Genomic DNA, 13,318 nt, shown 5'->3' with positions numbered 1-13,318 from the left:
TCCATGAAAAATTCCTCTGCAGCCACCTAAATCAGTTGGCATCTCACTCAAAACAAAACAAAAAATTTAAAAGGCTCATTGTCACTAAATACTAAAGACCAGACAGGGTCCCCCAGCAGAGTATTTTAACAAATTTCAAACACCACTGGGTCAAAAAGCTAAAATCAAAAATTAACACATTACCCAGACAACACATGGATCTAGGCAGCAGTAAGTTTTTCTAAAGCAAGGAAGGCTATGAAAAGGCAGCACGTGGGGAAATCTAACTATTGTTAAAGCAGTACATTCACAGCCTACCTTTTCAGACCCAACAACACACTCACAGGGCGGTATGGTAGAAAAAAAAGGAAAAAAAAGAAAGGAACAAGCAAAATTAGAAACATACAGTAACAAAAATAATTTTGATAGCAACAACACTACATGTTCAAGAACAGACCATGGTTCTGATGAGCAGGGGGCACAGTGAGCTTTTAATTGAAACACACCCACACCCAGTCCCATGGGGGATCTGGAACCAAAGGTGGAGTTACCTGTCAGAGTCTGGCACAGAAAGGTCAGTGTGCCAAGCCAAACTGGACTTATCTCCAGACATTTCCCACCACGCCACAAAATGCAATTATATCTCAAGTCATACAGTTCCTCTTTCCTAGTGAAAGGTACAGCTCAGAGGGAGATTCTCTAACCAATCACTGCTTGAAAACTTAAGAGAACATGAGGGGGGACAGTAACAACAGTGTTCAGAGGAGAATGACTGTCATTGGAGTTCATTGGTGCTATTTTCATATTGAAATTCAAAGGATAATGGAGTGTTTAGAAGTGCCAGAGCGGGCACGTCACAAAATGACATTTTGCTACCTGCTATGTCTCCAGGGCACAAAGGAGAGCCCAGCACATGGTGACTCTTGACAAATAAGGGCCAATTTTTTCCAGCTACCACGTTGAGAAGTAATGCACCCAACCAACTCTGTGACTCTTGTAGAATTGTGAGTGTAGATCTCAAAAGACATAAAATGCTGGCAATGGCTGGTGGAAGTTAATGGCTTAAAATTTTCCCTGCTGCCTTGGGTAGCAAAGGAAAAAGGCACTGGCCAAAGGGTTAGGGTATGGCCCTCCTAAGCTGCCTGAGTGGCTTAAGCCAGTTGTTTCATCATGGTAAAGGAGGCTGAGTCACGTGGCTGATCTTGCAGGCTGCAGGCTACGGAAAGAACTGAAGAGTGGAAGAGCCAGTTTTGAAGACAAAACTTCTCTGACACATGAGGGACCTCCTCTTTGCAAAGCTGCCGCCAAAACATGTACCTTTCCACGGCTGCTGGACAGCCACAATGGCAAGACAATGAAACAGGGCAGCAAGCAGAGAGCAGAAGAAATGGCAAAAGGAGCTAATGTACAAGTCTGAGTTGAAAAGATCTGACTTCACAGCAGGGAAGGTGTGAAGATTTACCTTGCCCTGCTCTGCCCAACACAGAGGGGTACGCACTTCTGGGAACACAGAGGATGAACATACTTCTCATATGTACAAGTTAGCTCTGCAGGAAATGCTTGGGTGTGTTCCTGACATCACTGTGGTTCTCAGATGAGAAAGTGGCCCAGTACCTGCAAAGTGCCCACTTGGACTTGGCCTCTGCTCCTGGCTCACCTGGGACCTAGTTCTTACCTCTCCAGATTTAGCATCTCATCTATAAATCAAAGTGATGAGACAATAAAAGCTTTCAAACTGCTCTCTGACAGCCCTGCCAAGTAGGAACAAAGCACAAGCCACTTAAGGAAATTTAAGTCTCTAGTTACCATATTTTCAGAAGTATTTGTGAATGAATAAAAGATTTAAAAATACAGCTCATTTAATGTGTATGATCAGTATAAAAAAAAACATTAGAAAGGTATTTTATGTTCATTTTTCAGTAGTAAATCTCAAAATTGTGAGTGCATTTTATGCACAGCACATCACTCACAGTAGCCTTGTTCTGGTGATCAAAAGTCACAAGTGGCTATGGCTGTCATACTGGACAGCAGCAGCAGCAGCCTCTGCCACCAAAAGGCCCTCTGACAGTGGGGTGTGAGTATGTGCACAGACCCTAAGGGCATCTCTTATCCAAAAACCAGGCCTGTTTTAAAGTCACTGATTTTAAAATCCAATGGACAATATCTCTCTACTTCTTGCTGTAATGAATCTCTACCATCTGCCATTCTTCCTAGGGAAGAATGCAACCCAAGCAACCAAGCCAAGGAGCAGCAGTCTTTAGGTAAGCTTACCTACTATCGGTGTCCAGACCCACAAAGTCCTTTTTCTCAAAGGGGACACAGAGAAGTGGAATCTTGTCCCCTGACTTGTCTGTGGCTCTGTCCAGACGCTTGGACTCCAGCACGATGAAGAGGGACTCAATGAAATCCTCAATGCGCTTCTCCACAGAGTCGCAGTCCTCATAGCTAGGGTAAAAGGCGACATCAGGACGCGGCTGCTCAGCCACTTCTCCCTGCAGCCCAAAGACGAAGAGCCGAGAATCATAGAGTGTGGAGCCGTAGATCTCCTTCTGCATGTGGAACTTCTCAAAGGTCTGCGGCCAGTCCTTGGCAGAGAAGCAGTCGGTGATGGTGATGAGGCCCACGACCTTGCGGTGAGTCTGGAAGTCACCCCACTCATTATTCTCTGGCGGATAGTGGTGCCGGTAGCGGATGAAGAGGGCCCGCTGTGAATCCCGCATACTGAGCTGACTCACAGAGCAGATCCTCTTGTAGATCTTGAAGAAGTTCTCCTCAGAAACAATGCCCACAGGCTGCACCACCACCAGAAGGGTCTGGTGGTCCTCAGCACACTGCATGTAGTCAGGGACACTCATCCTGAAGTCCCTGTTCAAAGGGAAAAAAACTGTACTTTGAGAAGCTCAGTTCTGACTATGGTTTGTTTACACTGGGATACAAAACCAACAATGTTACCCCATCAGCAGCAATAAGCAGAGAACTCCAGTGCCCACCCAACAGCAACCCACAAGCTGGAGCTCACAGTTCTATACCAGCTACCACTCTACACGGCCATAGTGATTTGTGCAATTTCAGTGAAACCTACTTTTCTCCTCTGAGAGAGGCCACATTTGAAACCAACCATGTACAGAACCTCATCTTTCATATACTGAACACTTAGTGAACACTTCACAATGTGCCAGGCTTTGCACAGGTAAGAAGCCAAGGTCTCAGATATAGTCATGGACACAAAGAGTTAATATCATAAAGATGTTAACTATCCCCATTTGGTATATGCATTCAATGCAATTCTGACTAGAATTCCTACCTGATTTTTGACAGAATATAACAAGCCAATTTATAATCAAGAGTAGCTAAGAAACTCCTGAGGTTTCCCCACCAAGAAGGATTATTTATCCCACAAGACAGCATCCAAGTAGAATTACTCGTGAAGTATGGGGTCCTTTGTAGAATTACAAAAATGTTCTAAACTGATTATGGTATGGTTGTACAGCTTGCTCTGTGAATACACTTAAAGCCACTGTCTTGTACATTCAAGTTGGGGAGCTGAATGATACGTGTTATAGCTCAATAAAACTGTAAAAAGAATAAAAGACTAGAAAAAAGGCTACAGTCCCCATAGTATTTGCACAGAGATAATTTCATCAAATGAATGTAATCAAGCTCAGAATCAGACCCTCACATACAAGAAAATTTGGCATGACAGACTCTCCAATAAATGGCATCAGCGTGACAGGCAATCCATGAGTAAGAAAGAAATATAGAAATATGGATGCAGCAGCATAGTAAAGCATTTATCTAATATGTGCAAAGCTCTGACTTCAACTGACAGTGCTGAAAGAAGAAAGTTACATAAGCCAATCAGAATACAGGCAAATATTACAACAGACACCTCTGATGAGGAAAGCAAAATAGGGAAAATGTGCACAAAAACATGCTCACCTCAATGGCATCTAGGAAAAGGGTAACTAAAATCCCCTAATAAAACTATTTCACACTCACTAGCTTGACAAAAACATTGTTACTGTAGTAAATATATATAAAATTTACATTTCCAAGTGTTCAGTTCTATAAGGAGGTACATTCACATTATTGTAGCCCCATCACCACCACCCATCTCCAGAACTTCTCACTGTGTAACACCGCAACTCCGTGCCCACTAACCACTAACTCCCCATCCCTACCCATTACAGCTCCTGGCAACCACCACTCTTTCTGTTGCTATGAATTTGATTCCACTACTTATCCCTTTGTAATCATCTTATTTCACTTAATAGAAAGTCATTAAGCTCCTTCCATGTCACAGCACATATGAGAATGCCCTCTCTTTTAAAGCTGAATAATAAGTCATTATATGGAGGAACCACAGTTTTGTTCACCCATCGATAAACACTTGAGTTGCTTCTACTTTTGGCCATTTTGAATACTGCTTCTATAAACACAGGTGAACAAGAAATTTTAAGTATGAAAAAGAAGTGTCTGCAAACCTGTAGATCAAAGGGACTCTCCAATTTGACATACAGAACAGAGTATATCCACTTTGGAATCAGCTGGTGTTTTATAAAGGTGAGTATGTGCATTTCCCAGGCCTACAAATTCCTCCTAGGGGAAACCTGGCATAGAAATGGCAGGTGAAATTAACAGAGGTGCACAGAAACAAGAACCAGAAATAACACATATGTCCATCAACAAAGGAATGGCTGAGTGAACAGTGGTCTTCTAACACAATGAAATAGTATAAATGGTGAAAATGAATGCCCTATAGCTACACTGCAGGATCAGGGATGAATCTCAAAATCATGATGACCAAGGACAAAAAAAAATCCCACTAAGTTATATATTAATATAAACAGTACATATCTACTTATATGTGTCAAAAACAGAGAATACCATGAGGCAGCAGTAAGGAGATGACCCTAAACAATGTATTATTTAGGGACATTTACATGTATGGTAAAACCACAACAAAAATAGAAATTTAGGTAGTGGCACTTGGGTGGCAAAGAGGGAAAAAGCAGGCTTCAAAAGCACCAGCCACATCCTACTTCTAAAAGTGGACGGTAAATATGGGGACACGCGGCCTGTGCTCAACACTGTACAGCATGTTTCTAAGAATTTGAAGTTAAAAATGTTTCTAATATTATATATTGGACTTTTATGTTGAAATATTACATATTTAAAATATTTTTCAAAAAACTCTCAAAAGTTAAGAAAAAAAGAATAAAGTCAGGCAGGAGATTTAGTTCAGGGGCACAAGTGACTGCCTGGCAAGTACAAAGTCCTAAGTTCAATTCCTTGAATAAAAAAAGGAAGAGGAAGAGGAGAAAGAAGAAGAAACTCAGACTTCCATGCGCTCCCAGTCCAACATTCAGCAGCCTGGTCAGTTTCAGTCTCAGTCTTTCATCTATCAGTAGATTTATGCTGCTACTCCTACAGTGCCCTACTCCAATGAGCAACAAATGAAGACTCACAAAAGCTCAGGCGTGCCAGTGATGTAGTTCTGCCCGAAGACAGGTAGGCAATGGGCCTTGGACACAGGTCGGAAGATGAAAGTGTTGAATTCTTCTCATCTAAAGAAAAATGAAAAACAAAAAAAAAATTAGCTTTCCACAAAACTAAATTGAACGAAATAAGTGCCTTGCGGCTGGGGATTTAGCTCAGCGGCATAAGCGCCTGCCTTGCAAGCAAGCAGTCGTGAGTTCGATCCCTGGTACCGATAAAAACGAAAAAGACAAAAAAAAAAAAAAAAAAAAAAAAAAAAAAAAAGAAATAAGTGCCTTATATCCCAGTACTCAGGAGGCTGAGGCAGGGGGATCACAGCAGGTTTGAGGCCAGCCTGGACTACACAGTGAGTTCAAGGCCAGCTGTACCACAAAGTGAGACCTTGTCACCTCCCCCTTCCAAAAAAGTGCTTTAAAAATATTAACTATTATCATATTTTTCTTTTCATTCTGAACTTCCTCACTTTTTGCTGTTAAAACATTCTTACCTGGAAATGATGGCAAACAACCTATAGGCCCAGCACTTGGAGCCTGAGAGCAAAGGATCACATAAGCCCAGGAGTTCAAGACCAGCCTGGGAAACATAGTGTTACCCTAGTTCCAGAAAAAATCCTACTTTATAAAGTAGGTAGTGGCTGTTTTCAATAATCCTATCTGGGCAAAAATAAAAATAGAAAACTCAGTTATGGACTGTCAGTCGAGCTTTTGGGATTTTACCAGCCTACAAAGTCTAAACTTTGTAGGATCCAACAGCTCTTCTGGTCCCTCTTACTTCTAGTTGGGCACTTAGAAGGACAGAAGGGGTCACCCCCATTCCCTGCAGTGAACCTCAGCAACAGCCTTCCCCGAAGCTGCTTAGAATCAGAGGAAACTACTGGTGAACTTTTGCCCAGATTTAAATTATGCCTCTAACCCAGAAAAAAAAACAATATTCTATTGAAGGTGTGCAAAGAAGTATTCTGCACTGGTTACAGCTCACTGTAAATTTAGGCTTCACAACAATCCTAACAAAGGCACATTGTATCTTCAGTCTTATAGGTGACTGAGGCTCAATGGATCGCCTGTTCATCTCCAGGTCTTCAGTAGCAAACTGCCACTTGGGCTCCAGTCCTGTTCTCCACTGCCTTCTTCTGGGGACAATAAGCTGGGGCTCAGTGTACACTAAGGTAACTGTGGTGTCTGACAAATCTAGTGCACATACTAAAACATCAAAACTATATTGCCTCAGCCAGGCATAGTAGCTCACGCCTGTAATCCCAGCACTTGGGAGACTGAGACAGGAGGATCGTTGCAAATTCGAGACTAGCCTGGACTACAAAGTGAGTTCAAGGCCAACCTGAACTGCATAGCAAGACCATCTCAAAAAGACCAAAAAAAAAAAAAAAAAAACCAAAAAACCAAAAACCCTATATTGCTTCAACTTGGTTGTTTCTCAAAAAAGTGACAATACAATTACCAGGAAATCAATATCCTCTTCATATATATATATATATATCCAAGAAATCTGAAAATATGTATCCACACCAAACACTTGTACACAAATGTGCATAACAGTATTACTCACATGTAACCAAAAAAAGCCAAGTATGGTAGTATGTTTGTAATCTCAGCACTCTGGGAGGCTGAAACAGGAGGATTACAAATTTGAGGCCAGACTGGAACTCTGCCTCAGTAAATAATAGCCAAAATGGGGAAACAACACAAATGTCCAATAGTTCCACAAAATGTGGTCTACCCAGACTATGGAGTATTATTTAGCCATAAAAGGCCACGAAGCATGAAGGCAAGTACAACATGGATTGAAAGCCAAATGAATGAAGCCGACGCCAAAACACATGCTGTACAATTCCACTAATATGAAATGCACAGTCTATGCACATCCATGGGAAGAGAAAGTGAATCAGTGGCTGCCACTGTTCAGAAGGTGGAAGAAATGAGGAGAGACAGCTGGTAGTAAGTTTCTTTCTGGGCTGATGAAAAATGTTCTGAAACTAAAGGTTGCACAATTGTCAAAATTCATGAACAGTACACTTTAAACAAGTGCATTTTCTGGTAGGTGAACAATGTCTGAATAAAGTTGAAAATTTTTTTTTATCGGTACCGGGGATCGAACTCCCGACTGCCTGCTTGCAAGGCAGGTGCTTATGCCGCTGAGCTAAATCCCCAGCCCCAAAAATTTTTTTAAAAACCTGACAATTATTTTCCCCTGTAGTTTGCCTTACAATTTTTTTTTAAAAAACCCACCAAAACAAAACCTTGCCAGATCTCTAGGACTGCAAGATTCCTGGGTCTTCAATGCCCCTGGTGCTATTATTTCGTTTTAACAAACAAGGCTGGGCAAAGAAGTAGATATAAGTTCTACTTAAAAAAAAAAAAAAAAAAAAAAAAAAACCACCAGTAGCTAAAGGGGCATGTCCCGGCCTCACACCTTCAGCTTATTTTGAATTAAACAGAGTCCTGCTTTTGGACTTTTAATCCCTCTCTGCAGACAGGGAAAGACTATACACACGGCATCCTAACACGAGAAAGCAAACTTAAAAGTTAAGAGGGGGTGGAGGCGCTGGAGAACTGAGAAGCAGAAAGGCCAGCGCGATGTTGACATTTCTTCTTGCAGACTTCACTGGGAGTTGGGGTTCTCACGCGAAAGCGGCCTCCCGCGGGTCGGAGCCTGCTACGGCTAGCTGAGATGGTACGACCCGCCTCCAGGAGCTGGGGCAGGGCGAGAAGGGGCCCCGGGTCGCAGTGGCCCGTGCGAGGGGCGTGACGCTGCCTACTTCGCGGGGAGTCCGAAAGCGCGATTGGCCCGCGGCGAACTCCAGAGCGCGAAGGCGGGGCCCGAGGGACCAGGTGTGCGCTGGTGTGGGACAGGTGCGGCCCGGGTCCCAGCTGGTGCACCCCGGTCCTGCACAGGTGTCACCGGGTGGCCAGGCAAGGAAACAGGGCCGCACGAGTGCGGAGCGAACTCTGGGCGCGGCAGGCGGCCCCGGGGAGAGGCGGGCAGACCCGCCGGGACAGGCGAGGGTGGGCGAGCCCCTCGGCGGGGCGCGCAGCGACTGCCCGCCGCCACACACGGCCCACCCCGCGCCGGCTCGGCGCCCCGACCAGGAGCCCTCCACACTGCACTTACAGAGCCCGTGGCTCCGGGCTCGGAGCAAGAGCCAACGGCCTGGCGGGCAGCAAGGAGAGCAGCCTCGGCGGCCGCTCCCCCAGCTCAGGCGGGCGCTTCCGACTGGCAGAGCCGGCGCCGTACTGCGCATGCGCCGAAGCCCGTCCCAGTGGGTAATCCGCTCCGGGTTTTCCAAGAGACGCCGGGAAAACGAGGAAGGGAGGAGTTAGGAAGGGAGTCTGGAGACCTAGGAATAGAGGGAGGGGCTAGCAGAAGAAGAGAAAAGGAAGTGGAAGAAGGGAGAGACCTGAAGAGAAACAGAAAAATGGAGAGCCTGGAAAGGGACACACCGGGAAGGGAAAAGAAAGAAAGAGGGCCGGGCGCAGAGATGGAAAGAAAAGCTTTTGGTCCCAGGGAGGTCGGTCACTAAGCCCTGAAAACCTACTCAGATTTTACCAGCACCCTGATTGGAGGCTGTCTGCAAACCCCTCTCAAGTAGGCTACTCTCCGAGCTGGTCTTTGTGACACTCGCGAGGTTTAGAGCCCCACTGACTTTTTCTCTTTTACAAGTTGGAAAACTGAGGCATGTGTGGTGTTGGTGTCTCCCGGAGTGCTTTATCTGCAGGGCAGCAGGGTTTGGGAGGTGGCACCAGATAGAGGATAGAACCTGGCATGGAGCAAAGCAGATTCTGTGCTTCACTAGTACAATAAACAGCACTTCAGACTTGGGGGACCCAGCAATCAGTCTGCACAGTGGGCTCCATGCGCCAGGAGAGCTATGTCAGGTCTGGGGCAGAAGCCACTGAAAGATGTAAACCCCAGGCTGGGGGTTTAGCTCAGCGGCATAAGCACCTGCCTTGCAAGCAGGCAGTCGTGAGTTCGATCCCCGGTACCTGTAAAAAGGAAAAAGACAAAAAAAAAAAAAAAGATGTAAACCCCTCTGGTTTATAAAAGGGGGAGGAGGACTTACACACACAGGAATTCTTAACAGTGGCATATTTGGAAGGTGGAACAGATGGAGGAGTTTTTAGTGTATTTGTACTGTTTGATTTGAATATCTTACCATATACATGGATCTCCTCAATTAAAAGTGTTTTTAAAAATAGTTGAGTTTGAGAGTGGTTCTCTGAGCAAAGTCAGCAGCAATGGAAAAATGGTCTGAGCAGACAGTTTTGCTTTAAGCAGGCAAGTATTTATTGACTGCTATGTGGTCAGCACTCTTATGACTTATTTTTATTATTCATATTTTATAAAATAAATATGCTATTATCCCTGCTCAGGGCCAGTGGAAAACCAACTGAGCTTTTATGGGATTGTTTTGTAAGCTCAGAAATGATTTATAAACATATACATCTTTAGAGTAAAACAAATAGAAATGATTTGTAGCATGCCAGGCAGCCAGGAAGCATTTTCTGCAAAGGTACTAGGGGATGAGCACAAGTGTCCACTGGACAACACAAAGAAGCTACCTTGGCGGCTCCTCCATGGAGATAGGAGAGCATGGGGTTAACAGTTCCCAGAACCGAGAAAAGAAATATTTAAAAAGACACCACCAATACAGATCTGTATGATAGGACCCAGACCCCATGCTTAACTCGTGGACTTTTTAGATCCACAAAAGAGCAGATAATCTGAGCACTGAGATGAGAAAAGGATACATTTGGCTAAGGTCATTCAAGTTGCTGGTGCTATTTAATAGAAACTCAAAACTAGGCCTACCTAACTCATGGCCTGTATTCTTTCCTTGGGAAATGCTATACAGAATTAATGTTTCCATCTTGCTTTCCAAATTGTTTGTCTTGTCCCTATAGAGAATTAGAACAGAAAAGGAGGAAAGAATAGGACTTATGCTGCAGCCTAAGAGTGAACAGTGCATGAATTGACATCCAAAGGTACAGGAGAAGTTGCTTATATAGAAAAATGGCAAATTCATGTATCACACCCTCAAACTTCTTGTTTACTCGTGGGAGGAGAGAGGAGCTCCTCACAGACCTGACCAAGGATGGCTGCAAAGGTGAAGAGCGGAGTCCTTTGAAATGGACCCTCAAATGAATGCAGCTTGCTGCAGCCAAAACAAAGAACTCATGGCAACTGGGGGGGGGCACTTGTAGCCACAGCTAGCTATACAGCATTTAGTAGAATGGGAAAAAAAAGTACCTCTCAGAGAATGACAGGTCCTTTTTCCATGGCTAACAACCTCACACGCACACGCGATTCCCTAAGGCGAAAGACTTTGATGCTATGAATATTTGTCTTAGTTAGCTTGGGCTGCTGTAACACGTTAGCATAAACGGATCGGCTTGAACAACAAGTGCTTATCATTCACAGTTCTGCAGGTTGAAAGTCTGAAATCTGCCAGCATGGTGACATTCTAGTGAGGGGCCTTGCTATGGTTTTGAGTGCCTCCCAAGGTTTCATGTGCTGAAATTTGACCCTCACTAAAAGATACTGAGAGGGAAAACTTAATATGATTTTGGCATTTAGAGGTGGAGCCTTTTGGCAGTGATTAGGAGTACATAAAGACATCCAGGTGGAGCCCCATGATTAAATCCTGGTGCCTTCTTAAGAAGAGGAAGAGACAGACAGAAACACAAATACAAGCACACTCCCAAGTTTTACTCTGTGGCACTCTGCTGCCTTGAGGGCTCTGCCAGGAAGAAGGCCATCACCAGATGCAGCCCCTCAACCTTGACACCTCCAAAAGACAAAATAAACATTTTTTATTCATAATTTACCCAATCTTTTGTTTTGTGTTATTAGCAGAACAAACTAATACAGCCCTCTTCTGGCCTGCAGACTGTCAACTTGTATTCTCATAGTAAATAAAAAGCCAGCTAGCTCACTGGCGTATTCTTGGAAAACTTGATCCCACTAGTTAGGGCAGAGACTTTATGACCTGTTTACCTCTAAAAGACCCTCTGTCTTAATACCATCACATGGAAAGTAGCTTTCAACGTATGAATGGTGGGGGATAAACATTCAGTTTATAACAAGCTCTGTTAGAAAATTCCCCAGTAAGCCAGCCAGAATCTGTTTCCCTGAAACATCCAGTTATGGGGGTGGTCTCAAAGAACAGGACCAACACCCAAAGAAGGCGTTGATGGGGTTAATTATCACAGCCATAGGTTAAAAGTACAGACTCGTTCCCCTACTTGATTGCTCCCAAAATTATTAACTTTAATGTCTTTATCTATGAAATGGAGATAATCACTTAATCACGCTATTATTAGGATTAAACAAAATAAAATATGAGAAAGCAACCCGAGACAGACAAATTCTATAACACACTATCTATATGGTTTGGGGATAAGGACTGTAACTGAGAGGATAAAATAAATATAAAAGTTTGGATTTTTTTCTCTTAAAGATAGGCTGCTTCTCCAACTCCCTCATGCTGAGAGTACAAGCTGCTACTCACTTTTCTTCTCTGCCTAGATGAACAGGCAGGAAAGTAAGCCCTTTGCAGAAAACTAGCTGATCCCTCTGGTAAGAATATGTAGAATCTGGCTCCAGGAGGTCAGAGTGAAACAAGTGTGGAATTTCCATTTCCTTTTCTCTTGTCTCATTGTATTTCTTCCTTCTCTTGCAACAAAAGCCCCTGTACAACTGACAGGGAAGTGGAGCTTCAAGGTAGTTGGAAGCCCTTCCACTCCCCTTGGAGCTAGCTTTGAATACACCTTTTTCCTTCCCACCAATCCACCTGGGTTTCTTGGGGAGCAACAAGTAATACATCCTGAGTGCCCAGTAACATGACCATATATCTTTAATTGCCTGGGGCATTTCCAAATTATGATTTGTCCTGGATGAAACTGTTCTGGTTGGGGGATATAGTCACTCCACCTTGGACAAAAGCCACCATCTCTATGGGTTTTGATTTCCCACAATATTGCAGATGACTTTTTACTTTCCAGTATTGAAAGATTCTCTTAATGTGAAGTCAGTTAGGATGCTTGCCTCCGGTGCTATCTCACCTGAACTTTCTAGTTCAAAGATTAAGGAAGGAAGAGAACTTTTTATTGAACTATATTTATTTAGCACCACTAAGTAGCAAGTAGTTACTTACTTAGACCTTTACATCTATCTCCGCAAAATAAGATAGTGGTTATGAGTCGTGTGCTTGTCATAAATATCATATAATCCTCACACTCTATAAGGCAGGTTGTTCAGATTTAAAGAGCAACCAACAGCACCCCTTTTTTCCTTTTCTTGGTGTTGAACAATTGAAGAATAAGACAATGAAAATTAAAACCACTACGAAGCTCAGATTAAACCCCAGTATAAGTGTCAAATTCATTTTGAAACTCACAATCTCTCTGGAGGACAGCTAGCCTATTATTTTAGAGGTGAAAGGCAAATGATCGAAGGCCTCAGTGGAGATTAAGCGTCTAGCCAGGATGTTAGCTCAAGTCTTTCAGAGTGGGCCCATCGAAGAGATCCCTGGAATGAGATAGGCTTGAGCATCCCTTCTTTTTGCAAGAACGCTGTCACTGGAGAGAGGAAAGCTGAGGACAGTGTACTCTCAGCTAAAGTATAAGCTTCTCCAAGAGGGAAACTGGTGCTTCCCATCTCTGAACCCCTAGCACCTAGCCGAAACTCAGAGCACGCACGCACACACACACACACACACACACACACACACACACACACACACACACCCGCGGCTACGCCCCCACTTGCCCTCCCAGGTTTCCTCTAGTTGCATGGAAATCCCGGAGCCACGGATCCCCAGCTAAAG

General features: G+C 43.9%; 1 protein-coding gene across 6 annotated transcripts in view; it reads right to left on the bottom strand.

The window, feature by feature from the left end:
* The window catches only part of Trappc9 (trafficking protein particle complex subunit 9), a 703,342-nt gene extending 694,618 nt beyond the window's left edge, over window positions 1–8,724 (bottom strand). For 4 of the 6 annotated variants that reach the window (XM_063231022.1, XM_063231023.1, XM_063231024.1 and 1 more), the window contains exons 1-4: window positions 8,605–8,724; window positions 5,448–5,546; window positions 4,464–4,589; window positions 2,251–2,844 (exon numbers count right to left, since the gene is read on the bottom strand). In XM_063231022.1, coding sequence (XP_063087092.1) covers window positions 2,251–2,844; window positions 4,464–4,495 — 626 coding nt within the window. In that variant the 5' untranslated portion in view covers window positions 4,496–4,589; window positions 5,448–5,546; window positions 8,605–8,724. Of the gene's footprint in view, window positions 1–297; window positions 399–2,250; window positions 2,845–4,463; window positions 4,590–5,447; window positions 5,547–8,604 lie in introns of those variants that run through there. The other 2 variants (XM_063231026.1, XM_063231027.1) reach the window with 2 other exon arrangements.
* Window positions 8,725–13,318: the final 4,594 nt, after the last annotated feature.

Source organism: Cavia porcellus, unplaced genomic scaffold, assembly GCF_034190915.1.
Source record: "Cavia porcellus strain 051 isolate PalLab524CR breed Dunkin Hartley unplaced genomic scaffold, mCavPor4.1 scaffold_19, whole genome shotgun sequence".
NCBI lineage: Eukaryota > Metazoa > Chordata > Mammalia > Rodentia > Caviidae > Cavia > Cavia porcellus.
The sequence above is the reverse complement of the archived record's forward strand: the minus strand, read 5'-3'. Positions and strand labels throughout refer to the sequence as shown.